The following is a 17,814-nucleotide window of genomic DNA, read 5'->3' as shown; positions in this document are numbered from 1 at the left end:
ATGTGTTCAGCCTTGGGATGGGCACCTCCACCTCACTTGTGGCACATGAGCACAAGCTCCCCAAAAGACACTGAGAAGCAACACATTCTAGAAAACATCACACATGTGAGGGTGATCTGGCTACGACATCTGTCACCCCATTGATTGCCAGGGTTGATTCGGCTGATCTGGCTGGCTAGGTGGGTGTCCCCTTCCTCCCTCACTGCTCCATGTGCGTCCCTCCCAAAGCTGTGCGCTCGGTCGAAGAGGACGGCCTTCCCCAAATAGAGACGGACCGGTCATCGGTCTGCGCTCCCCTGCTAGAACCTCCAAATAAGCTCTCTAGAAAACACCGCATGTGACTGCTAGACCTTGGCCAGACAAAAGGCCTGACTCAACAAGCGGGGCAGGTCTCCTCCATCTTCTACCTGCCAGGACTCATGGGGAAGATACCATCAGCAGGAACAATGTTTCAAGAGACACAAGACACTCATAGAGAAATTAGCAACAATTATATTATATTATCACATAGTGTAACTGTAGTATCATGGATATTTCCCTGAAATAGTGTAAAGTGCAGAAATCATATTACATATTGTTGACACTTCCATGTGGCAATTCTTTAAAAAGACTTTATTTATTTATTCATGAGAAGTGATGAGAGAGAGAGAGAGAGAGAGGTAACCAGACATCACTCTGGTACATGTGCTGCGGGGGATTAACTCAGGACCTCATGCTTGAGAGTCCAAAGCCTTATCCACTGTGCCACCTTCCGGACCACTCCATGTGGCAATTTAAAGCAGAAGATCAATGTGTCTGAAAAGGTGCACAGATAACAAACAGAAAAAAGACACAGAAACAGGCCTTGGAGAGACTGGGGAGACAGCTTACATGGGAGCATACGTGCAACCCTGCTTCAAGTTCCCATTACTACACACGAAAGTACTACTAGGGGAAGCATTGATGTTATGGTTTCTCTCCCACTCTCTGAAAAAGTAAGCCTGGTGGAGAGGGTGGGTGGTGGTACACCCAGTTAAATGCACATACTATCATGTGTTAGGACCAGGGCTGGAGCTGCTGTTCCCCACCTGCAGGAGAATAGCTTCATAAATGGTGAAGCAGGTCTGCAGGTGTCTTTCTCTTGCTCTCTCTCTCTCTCTCTCTCCTCCCCTCTCAATTTCTCTATGTCCTATTGAATAAAACAAGAAAATGAAAAAAATTTAAAAAGAAATGGAAACGATGGCCGCCAGGAGCAGTGGATTTGTAGTGCTGGCACTGAGCCCCAGAAATAACCCTTGAGACGACAAAAACAACAAGTTAGCTTGGAGTGGTGAAGCCCTGGCAACAACAAATATAAACATGTCTTGAACTGTCCACTCAGAGGACTCTAGAAGTCCACATTTTACAAATGAGGAAGCAAAGGCTTGGGGTGGTCCATGCAGTTTGGTCAGCCCCCTGCAGGGTGGTAGAGCTGGTCCTACCTTGCAGTTTGTTTGGGGGAGGGTGGGGTGCAGATACTGTGACAATACCTGCCCTTGTTCTCTTCCCCACCAGGGGGGCTGGGCCCCCAAGGTTCACAGGTGGAGAATCTGAGACCAAGGCAGGGTGGAGGCTACAGGACTTGGGACAGGGTGGGTGGGGCTGAGGGTGGTCCCGGCTGCCTCTGGGCACCAGCAGGGAAGGGAAGCACCTGGCAGTTTCAGTTTCCGACAGGAAGCTGTCTGCTGGTTCCCTTGCCAGCTGCATTTTTCTCCAGCTCTGGGTGGTGGCCCAACTCTAGGAGTTCCAGGTGGATCTCCTCCCCCCTTGCAGAGCAGGACACCCCACTAAGAGGCCAGAGCCAACTCAGTCCTCATGGCAGGAAGGGAAAGCTCTTAGTTGCAGTCTTTGTCACCTGCCTGCCACCTGCTTTAAGGCAGTATGATCCTGATCCTGCTTCAGTGGAGGCCTGAGAATGGCGCTGATCACTGCCTGCCTGTACATCTCCAGAGGTGGAGGGGCTTTAAGACAAGCCTTTCCTCTAGGGCCAATAGCACATAGTGACAAGGGAGGCAGGAGTCCACCAGGGGGAGAACCTCATTTATCTGGGGTCATGTGCCCTCCAGAATGGGTATATTGAGAGAGCACAGGTGTTGTGAGCTGGGACTCTGGAACCCCATGAACAATCTTCCTGAGCTTCAGCACACAAGTGCTGGGGTTCTACATGCTGGCTGGCAGGTATAAGTGCACAGCAAGTTGGGAACATTTATTTAATTTTATTTCTTTTTTTCAATTGCCACCAGGCTTATCACTTGGGGGTTGGGGCTTGCATAACAAATCTACCACTCCTAGCTGCCATTTTTTTTCTTTTCTTTTTTTTTCTTTTCTCTTTTTTTTATTTACTAGGACAGAGAGAGAAATTGAGAAAGAAGAGGAAGATAGAGAGGAGAGAGACAGAGAGATACCTGCACCACTGCTTCACATCTCTTAAAGCTTCCCCTCCCTACAGTGGGATCTGGGGGCTTGAACCTGGATCCTTCCATATGGTATTATGTGTGCTCTACCACGTGTGCCACCACTCAACCTCTACATTATTAGTAGTATTATCATTATACTATTATTATTTTTTTAAATTCTTTCTCTCTCTCTCTTTTTTTTTTTTTTTTTTACCTACATGGTTATTGCTGGGGCTCTGTGCCTGCACTACAAATCCACTGCTCCTGGAGGCCATTTTTCCCCATTTTTGTTGCCCTTGTTGTTGTATTTATTGTTATTGCTGTTGGATAAGACAGAGAGAAATAGAGAGAGGAGGGGAAGATAGAGAGGGGCATAGAAAGATAGACACCTGCAGACCTGCTTCACTGCTTGTGAATTGACCCCCCTGCAGGTAGGGAGCCAGGGGCTTGAACCAGGATCCTTAAGCCAGTCCATGCACTTTGCATCATGTACGCTTAACCCACTACAGTACTGCCTGGCCCCTATATTATTATTATTTAGAGACAGAGAGAAAACATGGAAAAGATCATAGCACTGAGGCATTCTTTAATGTGGTGGGGCCTGGGTTCCTCAAATACCCTGTCCAAGTGAGATATTCACCAACCTCACAAACATTTCATCTTTTCTCTTAAGACAAGAACAAACTGTGAGTACCCATGAGTCTGTAACCCCAGATATTGGTAAAGGGGATCATTTCTGAGGCTATGCTGAATCTTGGGAAGATGGAGTTCCCAGCCTGGGCCACACATCCAGGTGGGACAGGGCAAGACCTCCTGCCTCCTCTCCACAGGCCTACAATTCTGGGGGTTTCCACACACTCAGAACACACCCTGACAGGGAGGAAGGAGGAAGATGGTGGAGTCCCCAGTTCCCTCTCCTCTAGGTTTCCTCCACCACAGTGGCTAAGATCCAGGAAGGACAGAGGGGTCACAGTTTTTGGTTGGAGAGCTGGGGATGAGAAGAAAGATGGACCCAGACCATAGTGTTCACCACCCCCCCAGAGCCCCAGGAGGATGTTATACACACACACACACACACACACACACACACACACACACACACACACTCTCACACTTCACAGATGGTGAAATGGGGTATGAGGCTGATTTACAAGCCAATCCTGTCATCTCTACCCCAGATCTGGTTTTTGTTTTGCTTTGTTTTTCTTTCTTTTTAAATATTTTTTATTCTCTTTATATATTTATTAGAAAGAGACAGCCAGAAATTGAGAGGAGGTAGAGGGGGAGAGAGGTAGACAAACACCTACAAGCACTATTTCACCACTTGCAAAGATTTCCCCCTGCAAGTGGGGGCCGGGGACTTAAACCTGGGTCCTTGTGCACTATAATGTGTGCATTTAACCAAGTGCACCACCACCCAGCCCTGCTTTGTTTTTCCACCAGAGCTATTTCTGGGGGCTTATGTCTGGACTCCACTGCTTCTGGTGGCCACTTTCCCCTTCCTTTTATGACAGAGACAGAGAAAAAGAGAGAAGGAAAGAGAGACAACTGTAGTCTCCTCTACCACATATGAAGCTTCCACCCTGCAGGTGGTGACCAGGAGTTTGAACCTGGGTTTTCAAGCATGGCAATGTGTGTGCCTTACCAGGTGTACCACTGCCAGGCCCTTTTATTCCTTTTAACAGAGGGTAAGGGACAGAGAAAGGTAGAAAGAGAAGAGAGACACCTGCAGCTCTACTCCACTATGGATCTGGCTTCTCCTTGTAAGTAGAACCTGGGGACTTGAACCTCTTCCTCAAGCACCAAATCTGTTCTGGCTGCTACCCTGTAGGGTTCTGTTGATACCTCCCATCTGGAGTTCTGTTGACTGATGAGGATATACCTGTTTCTCTGAAGAGGACTGTTTGAGAGAAGGTAGATGAGAAACCTGTGACTTGCTGTGGCACAAACCATGGCACCCTCCATGCTGGCTCCTCAGAACTGCAAGGGCCAGAACCCCTGTCCTCAGAGGCCATGTGGACATTTTCCTGGGACCTTACTCTGAGTTTAGGGCTGAGTTGCTGCTGTGGGGGTCAGGGATAGACATGCCAGGGAAGAGATGTCATGGTCACGGTGTCAAGTGGGTCCCAGCATTCCCTCCAGCTCAGCACACTGGCTGAGGCCTCAGGTCTCTGTGGATGGTCCTTAGACTGTCCTCTGACCTGTGGCTACCTTGGGAGGTTGGGTGGGGTGGGGTGCACCCAAGGGCCTTGCCCAAGATCACCCTTGAATGACCACAGGGGCTAAGGTGCCCCAGAAGCCCAACTACTGAGTGTTCAGGAGGCATGGGTAACAAGTACCCACAGACCATCAGTGGGGTACCTCAAGACCAGTGCAAGATCTCCAGCTCTGTCTTCAAGCTTTTCTCATGCCCTATAGACCTGCACTATCCTGACCAGTGCTGTGTGACCCCAGGCCCGCAGGCAGCCCCCTCCTCCAAACTGTCCTGGCCCTGGTTGCTGTGACTCCAGGCCAGCTACACTGTCTCTGGGTCTGACTGAGGTTGTGTTGACAGGTGTGAAATCCAGACTCCAGCATGACTGTTGCCCACATTTCTGCAGTGGCACAGAAGCCTGATGTGTGAGTGTCATGTGGTTGGCTGGGATATGCCCACCCACGTGGAGACCGAGATTTCCCTGTGAGTCAGACTGAACTGTATATTGGTCACTCTTCCAAGTCACCTAATAACTAAGCACTTTCTGGAACTAGGTGGTGGTACATCTGGTTGAGTACACATGTTACCAAGCCCCAGATTCCCACCTGTAGGAGGGAAGCAGTAATACAGGTGTCTCTCTTTCTCTTTGCCTCTCTATCTCTCCCTTCTCACTTTCTCTCTATCTCTATTAATTCAAATAAAAAAAAAAGAAAAGAAAAATGGCCACTGGCAACAGTGGATTCACCATGCAGGTACCTAGCCTCAGCAATAAAACTGGTGGCAATTTAAAAAAAAGGGGGGGTGGGGTGGGCAGTAGCACACTGGGTTAAGTGCACATAGGAAGCACAAGGACCTGCGAAAAGATCCTGGTTCGAGCCCCCAGCTCCCTACCTGCAGGAGGATCGCTTTGCAAGTGGTGAAGCAGGTCTGCAGGTGTCTATCTTTCTCTCCCATCTCTGTCTTCCCCTCCCGTCTCCATTTCTCTCTGTCCTATTCAACAACAACAGCTGCAAAAACAATGGAAAACCAGCTGCCAGGAGCAGTGGATTCCTAGTGCAGGCACTGAGCTCCAGTGATAACCCTAGAGGCAACAAACAAACAAAAACAACTTTTCCAATGTGCCTCCAGAACCTCGGCCTACCTGGGAAAACTCTAGGGTGGGTTCCTACTGTGCCACCTTTTCCAAGCAGTACCGTCAGGATCTACCCATGTGCTGTTGAGCAGTGAGAAGCCCGTTGTCAGATACTGCATTTCCAGCTCTACAAGTGACCCCATGTTCCCAGCATTGCATTAATTCACAGTTCTATAAAAGAGATCCCTTTCCTCTCATCCGCATGTTGTCTTAGACCCTCTCCTTATGCTGGGAGGATATTTTTCTGGCATAAGTACTGGGCAGAGAATTCTGGCTCAGTTATGGCCAGTTGTTCTCTCCTAGGCTGCTGTTGCTGCCTGGGCCTTTGGGTCTTCTGCATTCTTGGAAGTGAAAGTTTGAGAAAGCCCCCTTGAGACCAGTGCTGGGACAACTTCCCATGAAGCCCTTTTCGGCCCAGACACTCGAAGAAGTGAAAGTCACCTTTGTGTCCTCCAACCGCCCTTATGGGACTACTTCCTCCAGGAAGTTGGTCAGGATTGCTTTGTGTCTCTGGGTATCTGCTTATGTCTGCCTTCTGGGTTTGAATTTGAGGCCTGGTGGATAGGGAGGACAGGGAAATTTGTGATTTCTTGTCTTGATACAAGGACATGGAGTTGGGGCTCTACATTTGGAGAGCTGTGAGGACGAGCCCTTGATCCCACCAAGTGTCCTGGACCTTGGGGGTGGTGTGGGAGGGGAGATGGTAGAAGGAAAGAGCTCATACTTGTCTTGTTCCCTCTCCTGGGGGCTGCCCATCTCTCTGCACAGTTACACTCCCTCACTCCCACTCCACCCCCATCCTAGATATTCTCAGACCAGGCTATCAACCACAGATTTCTGCCTGACTTTTTTTTTAATATTTATTTTATTTATTTATTACCTTTTGTTGCCCTTATTTTTCATTGTTGTAGTTATTATTGTAGTCATTGTTGTTGGATAGGACAGAGAGAAATGGAGAGAGGAGGGGGAAGACAGAGAGGGGGAGAGAAAGATAGACACCTACTTCACCATTTGTGAAGTGACTCTCCTGCAGGTGGGGAGCTAGGGCTTGAACCAGTATCCTTACGCCAGTGCTGGCACTTTGTGCCATCTGTGCTTAACTCGCTAAGCTACAGCCCTCTGCCTGACTTTTATAAGTGACCATCAAATAGTCCAATGTATGGCACTATCACTGTGTAGATAATTTTCTTCCAAGTCTGTCAGCTCTAGCCCTAAATGCTATCCCCGCCATCTGCCCTGGCCCTGCTTCCGACCCTCAGGACTCCAGTTCAGTCAACTTCGGCTCTGCCTGCTATGTGTCCTTAGAAGCCTTAGTGTCATCTTCTGTGACATGGGGCTTGGTGGGTCCTCAGCCCCTGGCACTGTGGGTCAATTGCGGGGAGGGACACATGGTGAGGAGCACAGTTTGTGACCTCAGGTCTGAGTCAGGGAGTCCCTGAGTTGGAGGAGAAGCTACTGTGGGGGACAGAAGTGCTCAAGTGATGGTTCTATGAAATCAAACCACAAAAGGACAATGTGTTGAAGTCAGTGTCACACCACACATCAGAGGTCAGCATGTTTCCACCCCCCTTTCCTCATTTCTCAGGGAGGTAAGGGGTGGAGAAGGCTGTGACCTTGAAGCCTCCCATACATGCAGATTCCAGGTCTCCTAGATGAACCCCTTACATCCACAGTGCTCTTTCTCTTCCTCCTCCTCCTTCTTTTCTTTTCTTCCAGGTTATTGCTGGGGCTTGGTGCCTGCACTATGAATCCACTGCTCCTGGAGGCCATTTCCCCCATTTTATTGCCCTTGTTGTTGTTGCCATTGCTGTTGTTGTTGGGTAGGACAGAGAGAAGGGAAAGACAGAGAGGAGGAGAGAAATATAGACACCTGAAGACCTGCTTCACCACCCATGAAGCAACCTCCCTGCAGGTGGGAAGCCGGGGGGCTTGAACCAGGATCTTTACTCAGTCCTTGCACTCCTCGCCATGTATGCTTAACCCACTGTGCTACTGCCCAGCCCCCAGTGTTCTATCTTCTGGTCTCAAATGGGACATGAACTTGTGGCCCACACAGCTCCTAGTGTGACTTCTCTCAGCCCTACAAATGCTCCTTTGGCACAAGCTCCACCTCCTCAGCACTTGCGTTTCCCTGACATGTGTGGAGCTGGCAAAGAACCCTCAAATGGTGGCAAGGGAGGGGCAAAATCCAAGGAGGGTCGAGTGGCTCAGGATTGCCTTGCACTTGGCCATTGACCTGATGGTCGATCAGAAAGGTTGTGGACCTGCTGTCCTCTGCCTTTGCCTCCCCCCAACCCTACCACATGGCCAGCATACTGTTTCCCCTAGAGGTGCTCCTGGCACTATAAATTGTTTTGAGGGTCACTGGGGGTAGACTGATTCCACAGTGTGGCTGTGACCTACCCTGTGTGGCCAGGGGTTTAGAGAAGATGAGACTTAAACTCCAAGAAGCCAGTGTCTCATTGAAAGCCTGTATCAGGTGAGCCCCCACCAGATGCCACTGCTTCCCCTCTTCCAGTGAAGTAACAGCAAGCAGCCTGGGCCCCTCAAGGCACAGTCACTGTGTGGTCCATAAGCCTGTAGCTGGAGTCCTTTGGCAGCGGTCCTCTCCAGCACTCCACTTATAGCCCTAATATTGCAGGGACATTGTGATGCCCCTGGCACAGTCTGTCCACAACTACCACCGGCTTCCAACTCCTTCTGAGGATGCACACCTCAATACAAGTAAAACAGAGCCCTTGTTCTCACATACACCCTTCTCCTTCCTCTTCTGGGCCACACCTGCTAGGAACTGGAGGTTGAGCTCTGACACAGGGAAACTGAATCTCTATAAGGAAGGGTCAGCCCCAGAGTGCAGAAGAGTAGGACAGAATATGGAGCAAGAGGACCACCTATGGGAAGGTGATCATGTGTCAGACCAATGACCTTATAGCTTTGAACCCTCCATGTACACACACACACACACACACACACACACACACACACACACTCGGGAGAAGCTGGTCACTTGCTGCTATGGAAAGTTGGTCTCTGCACATTGGGCCTTGCAATTTGGGATGAGTCTGAGGCTGCTGAGTGAACCGTATTGGGGGTGGGGCGGTGGTCTTTGAGTCCCCTGGAAAGTGCCAAGTGGGGACCTGCTGAGGGAAGCATGGGGCATGAGACTCTGGGTCCCCTTGGGCCCTGGAGATGCTACAGCAGTGAGACTCAGGCCTGTGAGCACCAGAAGGTTCTGCTAAGATGAGGCCACGTGGCCGTGGACTGGGAACTTGTGGCCTTCTGGGGGCTCTGCTGGTCCTCATGAAGCCTGGGAGACCTCAAGGATTTTGAGCTTAGACAAGGGTATCAGGAGATGAAGTAACCTGCACCCTCCCACCCCCAGCCAGCAGCCACTGAATTTGATGAAGTCTGACTACTCATCTCTCTCCTCCAGTGATTCCTTAGGGCAAAAACCTGTCAGGAATTGCTCCCCAAGATTTGGGAATCTGAGTTCCCAGTACTCAACATAGAAATACTGAGGCATGTCTATGGCCATTCCACCCTGAAAACCCGATCCAAGGCACGATCTCGTCTGATCTCGGAAGAAATACTGAGGCATATACTGGACCGGCACTCACACTGGTGCCTTGGACCAGGCTCTTTCCCCTTCAGCTTCAGTTCCTCCCACCAACCTCCAAGTCCTAGTGGGTCTCTCAGGACAAGCCCCCATCCACCTGTATGCTACATTCTGCATTGACTCTGAGGGGTGTCACTGAGGTGACAGAGCCCCCTTCTAGAAGAGATCCAACCGTCCCCTCCCTCAGCAACTGCCTGTGGGTGGGGGCCCCACACCCGGCTGGCACCTGCCCTCCCCTGGGCCACCTGCCCCAGCTGTGCTGTGCTGCAGCCATGTGGATGTTTGAGGTGAGTCAACAGAGACACGCAGACAACAGCTTAGAGATGTCACACTCTGGCCACCTGTTCAGCAGCCCCATACACCCACCCCTTACCCGCCCCTCAAGCCCCTTACCTGGGATGCTTTTCCTGGGACCTTGAGGTGCTGAGCAGGTGCTGACTACGGGGAGCCTGCCCTCCAGCAAAGGGGATGCCCGGGACATTGGTCTGGTGGCAGAGCAGAATCACTGGGGGCTGATGTGGGGAGAAGCCTTGCACCTGAGGTTAGCCTGAGGACCTGTCCCCACCTGGTGAGGTCTTGGGAAAGATGAGAGACCCCAGCCTGCTGGGATTCTGGGAGCTAGAGCCTGTGTCCCCACACAGCTTGTGGCCTGGGGAAGGGGCGGGAGGCAGCAGGGGCTCATGTGACGGGGCGGGCTTGGGGCGCTGGTGGGGGAGGTCTCCCTGCAGACTGCAGCAGCGAGGCAGCCAGCTGTGTCACCGCGATAGTGTGGCCAGGGACAGGGAAGCAGGCGCTGCAGCTGTGCCCCCCACTTCCCCAACAGGAACCATCTGGGGCCTGCTCTGCCTAACCTCCCGCACGGCCATTCCGGCCGGACTTTCCAACAACTTCCTCCTACCCGGCCGGTGGCACCCCACCCACCCAGAGTCTCTGGGTTGTTTCCTTGATCTGGAGGAGACAGCACAAGGGAGCAGGCCACCCCAGCCCAGCCCCCATACTTCATGGCTTCCTGACATCCCCACCTGTGGGCTCTCTCTTCAGACTGGGGTGATCTGGAGGTTCCTCCTGGCCTACCCCCTCTAATCATTCCCCCCAAGGTTACCAGCTCCCACCCACTCACTCTGGAAAATGCAGTCTCAGGTGTCAAGAAATCTCATCACTACTCTCAGCCTAACTCACAGGGGCCTGGGGGTTACGACCTTCCAACTGGGGGCTCCCTAGAGATTCTCATCCCCATCTCCCAGAGTGTGTCTGGGGGGGTCCCAAGCCCTTGGTGGTATTTACTGAGGATGAAATTGTCCTCAGTCTGAGGGATTCTAGAAAACACATAGAACCCTCCTGAGATCACGCAGATTCTAGAGACCCCTCCCCACCAGGAGCCTAGTAAAAGAGGGCTTTCAAATATCACTGTCACTTTGGGAGTGACACCTGTTGGGGAGATGGAGGGGGAGATGGAGAGGTTATGGGAGGTCTTGTAGCCTAATGGCATCTTCCTGGGACCAGGCTTGGTTGTAGCCACCCAAAATAAGCAGAGAAAGAAGGGCCCCTGTGCAGGGGTGGAATTGAGCATAGTTTTAAATGAAGGCTGCACAAGACTAACCCCCACCACCATGCCAGCTTTCTTTCCCTAGAGGCTATCCTTCACCTCATCATAAATCACTGGGCACCTTTCTAGGTCAGGGCAGAATAGCAGCATGTCACCTTGATGAGACTGTGTTTGTTCCTGCAAGGGGCTACCACCTGTCTGCATGCCACTGCTCATCCTAGGGGTCAGGGGGAGGAATAGCCCCTAAGCTTCAGTTGGTCCCATGCATATCATCCTTGTCTCTCCCTCCAGCTCCCTGCCAACCATTTCCCCCTTGGCGCCTTGTAGAGGATCACAAACTCTGGCCCATTTCCGGGAGTGAAGCCGCTGTCCCGGCTGCCTCAGCTGGCCACCAGCATTTGGCCACACAGTCGAGATTCCTTCTGCTGGACTCTGCTGGACTTCTACTCCGGTTGCCCTTGTTTTCCAGCCAGAACTGAAATGGGGGAAGAGAGGTTCCTAGGGACATAGCCTCTGTGACAGCAGTACAAGGGCATCTTGTGGGTAGTCCCCACCCCCAGTTTGGCAGATGTTGAAGGCACCTGCCCCTTGAAGCTCTTCCACCTTTGTTGGTCCCCTGCTGCTCTCCCCTGCCTGGCTTTCTAATCAGCACTACAGGGGGTGAGCTGAGAGGAGAAGGTTACCCCTGAGTGGTAAAGGGGCTGTGCAGCACCTGGGTGGACACCTCGGGACATGTGTCTAATCCTCACTCTCTAGGCTGGACAGTTGGTGTCTGTGGGGAAGCAGACGTTGCTGTGGCTTTCTGAGCTGGGTGGCCCGGTAGATAAGGAGCTGAGGAGGAAGTGGCTGCAGCAAAAGGGGTGCAGGAGGTGGGGACTGGCCTGCTCCTCCAGAGACCAGCACCCAGCATGGGAGGGAGGACCTTCTCTCCTCCTTCCCTTACCCTTCCTCTCTCTCCTCCCTCTTTCTTACGATGGGGCTGTGCCATGCCAGGAACCTGCAAATCAAGAAGATCCCAATAGGTATGTTCTGTGGAACAGTCAGAGGAGGTGACTTAGGAGCTGTGTTTGAGGAATCAGTTAGGATCTGCCCCTGGGAAAATGGAGATTGCATTCTAGGCAGAGAAGTCCTGAGCTTGATACATTTTCAAACTCTCTGGGATAGAAAGCTAGAGGGCAGAAGTGAAGGACAGACAGTGAGAAGATGACACACACAGAGGTGGGTGGGAAACCTGTCAGGCTGGGTGTCTTATTTCTGCCTCTTCTACATATAGACAACCTTATAAATGCTGGTGGATGAGTGAAGAATGAATGGTGGCTAGATAACAGTGGCTGGATGGGTGGGTGGTAGGTTGGAAAGGGTTGATGATGGATAGATAGATGGCAGATGGATGGTGGATAGGTAGATGGATAAATGGGCAGATGGATGAATGGATACATGGATGGATGGATGGATGGATGGATGGATGGATGGATGGATGGATGGATGGATATGGATGAGTAGTAGGTAGGTGGATGGATGAGGGAGTACAGAGCAAGGGAGCAAGTAAGACTATAACAGCAACAGTAGCGACAGCAAAGCTTCCCTTTCCTGAGCAGCTCCAGTGCTGGGCTCTGTGTAGTCTGGGGAGCTTGCTCAGTATCTAATGAGGCTAGAGGCAACGATACCTTGTCCTCATCCCCAAGAGATTCAGAGAGACCTATAATGTACTATGTAGGGCTGGGGATTTGGGAGCAGACTGAGTATAGGCCAGGTTCCCTAAGGTGGTCCTCCATACTTCACCTTGGGACTCCATGCAGTAGACCAAGGGAGTCTGTCTATAGGCAGAAAAGGAGTTGAGGTTAGGGAAGGACAAGACTGAGGCAGAAATACACAAGCCCAGCCCTGACTGCTGTCTCTGGTTCTGGGGTGTTGCCCCCTGAACCCTTGAGCAACCAGGCTGCAAAGGGGGAAAGCCCCCTCCCTGAGGCTACTTTCCCTTTGAGGAGCTGCAGGTGGAGGGTGGGGGTGGGGCTGGCTCACAGCTGGGCCCCTGTCTGGGGTCCCAGTTTCCCTTTGACTCTCTGCAAGAGTTTCCAGGTCCCCACTGAGCTACCCATCCTGCAAAGAAGCCACTCTTGACTGTAACTGCATTTCTTTCAGAGTCCACAGCCCCAGAAATCAAGACCCTCAGGTAGGGGAGCCTTGGCTGCTATGTGTTCTGAGTCTCCAGGCCAGGTACACTCAACCCATGAGTCTTCCTTCAGGGGAATTCTTCCAGGATTGCTGTCAGCAACCCTGGAAGATCACCCCTTCCCACTCCACCCTGCCAACCCCTTGAGCCCCAGTATCACACTCCCAGGTATGAGGACAGACTCCAAGGCTGGCTTGAGGCAAAAATATGGTGCACTGGGACATATTTGGGTATAAATATTTTCAGCCGCCAGAGTATCTGGGAGCGAGGTCTGTTCTCACATTGTATCTTGTGGGAGCAGGGAAGCTGGGCCATCTGGTCGTTTGGGCTGAGGAGGGGGGTGGTGGGGGTGCCCAGTCGGCTTTCCACCTGTCGCATCCCCTGGGCCCTGGGTGTCTTCTGCCTGAACCTGCCACGTGGCTGCCCTCCCCAGTCTCACTTTCCCCTTATGCCTCTCAAGGGTGACCTGCTTGTGAGGCCTCATGCCTGCAGTAGGCTATTATTTCTCTCTTCCTCTTTTGTCTCCAGCCCAGGCTGGGAGGAGAACCCGGTGTCAGTGCAAGACCTTGCAGGTAAACCAGATGGCCTTTTGCAAGGGAGAAAGGGGCTCAGACACCTCCCTGCTCACAAAGAGGGTCTCAGAATTCCTATTCCCACTTCTCACCTCCAGGTCCTTTAGCAGAGCTCCAAGATGCTAGAGACTGGAGCAGTTTTACTCAAACTCTACAGAAGAATATATTCACTTGGGGAACCTCACTGGCTCCCATTTCCCATCAAGTTAAAGCTAATCCCAGGGTCAAGGTTTCCCTGAGCAAGCTGATTCTCCATAGTGGTGACTTCTGGAAGTTTCATTGAAAACCCGTTCCCCACAGAATGTACCCAGGATCCCTCCCCTAACAATCAACTCAAGTGTCCTAAAGTCATATAGACTCATGATGACCAAGTTGACAAAGCTCAGAGGTGAGCCCATTGCCTTGGCTTCAGATGGAGCACACTGAGGGACTGAGGGGATAAGATCCTCTTAATTTTAAGTGATGAAGCAGAAGTCAATGCGGGGAGGTGAACTCTTGCTCAAGTCACCAGGCAGAGAGTAGCAAAGCCAGTCTGTTTTGGTCTTCAACTTTTCCCTTCACTGTTGTTCCCACTAAGGGTTGGCCTTGGCCAAGTCCAGGGTCTCATAAGCATAGAACTGTTTATGTCCCTTGAGATACTTTCATCTGCAGGTATCCAGCTAGCAGACACTCAGTTCAGAGACCTGGAGGAAGGTGATTTCCCATCAGATGCTATCAGACACCTGGTTTTCCCTTCGCTGCTCTGCCATCCTCTTTGCCAGATAGATGTCTGCTGCCATTGGTTCCAAGATGACTGCTGTAGCTTCAGCTATCATGACTCTGATCACTTTCAAATAAAGAGGAAAAAGTACCAGGGAAGAAAATCTTACCCCGAAACCTCAAATCATGTTTCCTTTCCAGTTCAGTGGCTAAATTGGCTCATAAGGCTGTGCCTGTCAGGGATGTCAAGAACATCTTCTGTGGTGCTCTCCTGTGAGCAGAATGAGCTCTGACTATACATATAGGAGGAAGGAAAGAGGAACTTCCCAAGGTGTGTGTGTGGTGAAGGAAGGGGGAGTGGGGGGTAAGTCTGGGATTTAAAAGCAACTGTATAGGTCTCGGCAAACCAGATCCAAAAGCCAGAATGATGGGAAGTGGGATGATACCAGGTCCTTTGAGCTTTTTTTTTTTTTATTTTTAAAAAACATTTATTTATTTTCCCTTTTGTGGGCCTTTTTAAAATTTTATTTATAAAAAGGAAACACTGACAAAACCATAGAATAAGAGGGGTACAACTCCACACAATTCCACCACCAGAACTCTGTATCCCATCCCCTCCCTTGATAGCTTTCCTATTCTTTATCCCTCTGGGAGTATGGACCCAGGGTCATTGTGGGATGCAGAAGGTGGAAGGTCTGGCTTCTATAATTGCTTCCCCGCTGAACATGGGCATTGACAGGCCAGTCCATACTCCCAGCCTGCCTCTCTCTTTCCCTAGTAGGGCAGGGTTCTGGGGAATCAGAGCTCCAGGACACATTGGTGGGGTTGTCTGTCCAGGGAAGTCTGGTTGGCATCATGCTAGCATCTGGAACCTGGTGGCTGAAAAGAGAGTTAACATATAGAGCCAAACAAGTTGTTGACTAATCATGAACCTAAAGGCTGGAGTAGTGCAGATGAAGAGTTGGGGGGGAGGGTCTCTGTTTTGTAGATGGCTAGTAGGCATATTTTAGTAGTCTATACTAGTTTGTTTTTTTTACCTTGAGCCTGAAATCTGATATGCAGGTGGATCCAAGTTATTGTCTGGGGAGATGATATCATGGCTGGAAAAAGGACCAGAAAACTTCTGAGCTTTTAATGGTGGATCCTAGGTCCATACCTAGAGGGTCAGCTTTGACACCCTGTACCTAGAGTCCCCAGAGGAAGTTCACACTTGCTGAGTAAAAGTGCTTTGTCTTCCTGGGAAGGTGAAATAAAAGGTGGCAAACCATGGGTGGTAGATTACATGATGGTTATGCAGACAGACTATCATGCTTGAGGTTCCAAATTGAGTTTCAGTCCCCCACACCACCATAAGCCAGAGCTGAACAGTGCTCTGGTAAAAAAGAAAGAAAGAAAGAAAGAAAGAAAGAAAGAAAGAAAGAGAGAAAGAAAGGAAAAGAAAAGAGAAGGAAAGAAAGAGAGAAACAGAGGGAAACACACCACAGAGCTTAAGCTTCCCCCAGTCCAGTGTGAGCTGGGTTCAGATCTGGATTGCAGGAATGACAAAAACCAAGCACCTTCCTGGGTGAGCTATCTTGCTCAGTATTGTAGCATCTCTCTTCTACTTGGAGAAGGAGGAGGAGGAGGAGGAGGAGGAGGAGGAGGAGAAGGAGAAGGAGGAAGAGAAAGAGGAGGAGGAGGAAGAGGAAGAGGAGGAGAAGGAGGAGGAGGAGGAGAAGGAGGAGAAGGAGGAGGAGGAGGAGGAGAAGGAGAAGGAGGAAGAGAAAGAGGAGGAGGAGGAAGAGGAAGAGGAGGAGAAGGAGGAAGAGGAGGAGGAGGAGAAGGAGAAGGAGAAGGAGGAGGAGGAGAAGGAGAAGGAGAAGGAGAAGGAGGAGAAGAAGAAGAAGAAGAAGAAGAAGAAGAAGAACAAGAAGAAGAAGAACAAGAAGAAGAAGAACAAGAAGAAGAAGAACAAGAAGAAGGTGGTGACAAAAGCCCTGTTCCTCAACACCTAAAACTCAGGTCCTAAGGCTTGTGTGTGTTGGGTATCAGGTGCCACCTCTCAAGCTGGGGTGGTCCAACACTTTCCTAGGATGGACTCTGCTATGCAGGTTAAGGACATCCTTCTGGGTTCCCGGTGCCCCTTCTCAATCGTGTAACTCAATGTATACATGTTTACTGCCTGGTATTGCCATTGGTGGCTTGCCTTTTCTTTTCTTGGAAAAATCTCAACTTTCAAAATGAAACATTTCTAATTCCTTAGGCTGCTCATTAATGCACCAAATGCTGATGTTTGTATTGATGAGGGTTCAGGCATTGCCTACTCTCAGGAACATGTCTGTCCCTGGTTCCTGGAGCTGTAATATCAAGCAGTTGTAAAACGTAAGCACTTGTAAAATGAAGGAAGGAAGGAGGGAAGGAAGGAAGAAATAAAGAAGGAATAAAGGAGAGAATGAAGGAAAGAATGAGGAAAGGAAAGGAAGAGGGAAGGAAAGAGAGAGGGAAGGAAGGAAGAAAGGAAGGAAGGAAGGAAGGAAGAAGAGGAGGGAGGGGGGAAGGACGGAGGGTGGGAAGGAGGGAAAGAAGGATTGAACTAGTTTCAGCCTTTTGGTAATGGCCCAAGGTAGCAGGTAGGAGCATGGTGTCTGCTGGTCTGGCTGTAAGGGGTGGGGTTGTGCCTTGATCTTTTCTTTCCTGGTAGGAGTTTGTTTCCTGATGCCCATTTCCAACTAAGAAACTAAGGCTGAGCTCTGGGGCTGGGGCAGGGTCACCTGCAGAGATTTCTCTCCCCCTCCACCGTGAACAAACACACACAAAATGTGGACTACAGGTGGGGGTTTAGGAGAAGGGTCATAGTACATGCTTCTGGGGCATGCCCTCTTACCTCCTCCTCCGACCCTTAGTTTCCCCACCAGCAGCTGGAAAAGGCAGGGTATGATGAGAGGAAGCTTCTAGCTCTCTGAAGAACCCCAGGTGCAGTCAGAGTCCTGAGTGGGGGCTGGTGGGGTGGTGGGGTTTATGGGTGTGGGTGTGGGGGTGAGGACTGACTAAGGAGGGAGATGCCTCCAGGCAGGACATTTCATCTCCACCTCCCATCCATAACAACCGCTGTGGACTATCTGTCTGCAGGATTCTGCTTGGAGCTCTCAAGTTCCAGCACATCCGGCAGCCTTATCTCGGTTCCTGGGAACTTCCCCTGAGCTGGCTATGTGAAGGTGGCCCTGGAGATACCAGGCTTGGGCGGGGCTTCCTGCCTGTGACACGATTAAGTAACAAAAGCGGTTGCTGGTGGGAAGATGGGCCTGACACCCGCCATCTGGCCCTGCCCAGTCCAGCTCTGCCTCCCTCCACATTTATCTCCTGGCCCAGCCTGTGACAGCCTTATCACTCCTGGGACACAGAGCTGAACGACTGTGCAGATCTGAACCCAGTTTTGCAAGGAACTTCAGCCCAAATCCAGAACCAAAGCCAAGCTGCAGTGTGAGGATC

The 17,814-nt window shown here is 50.9% G+C and overlaps 1 protein-coding gene and 1 long non-coding RNA gene across 5 annotated transcripts in view; one reads left to right on the top strand and one right to left on the bottom strand.

Moving 5' to 3' along the window:
• Positions 1–10,005, bottom strand: part of CBFA2T3 (CBFA2/RUNX1 partner transcriptional co-repressor 3) — a 64,698-nt gene extending 54,693 nt beyond the window's left edge. For all 4 annotated transcript variants that reach the window (XM_060185011.1, XM_060185013.1, XM_060185014.1 and 1 more), the window contains exon 1: positions 9,750–10,005. In XM_060185011.1, the coding sequence (XP_060040994.1) occupies positions 9,750–9,837 (88 nt within the window). In that variant the 5' untranslated portion in view covers positions 9,838–10,005. The remainder of the gene's footprint in view (positions 1–9,749) is intronic.
• Positions 10,006–11,799: 1,794 nt separating this feature from the next.
• LOC132536969 (uncharacterized) lies at positions 11,800–14,668 on the top strand. The gene is made up of 4 exons (XR_009548489.1): positions 11,800–11,924; positions 13,045–13,075; positions 13,604–13,647; positions 14,548–14,668. It is a non-coding gene; the product is annotated as an uncharacterized LOC132536969 (long non-coding RNA).
• The last annotated feature ends 3,146 nt before the right edge of the window (positions 14,669–17,814 follow it).

This window comes from Erinaceus europaeus, chromosome 2, assembly GCF_950295315.1.
Source record: "Erinaceus europaeus chromosome 2, mEriEur2.1, whole genome shotgun sequence".
In the NCBI taxonomy this organism is placed as follows: Eukaryota; Metazoa; Chordata; class Mammalia; order Eulipotyphla; family Erinaceidae; genus Erinaceus; species Erinaceus europaeus.
This window is presented reverse-complemented; position numbering and strand designations above follow the sequence as displayed.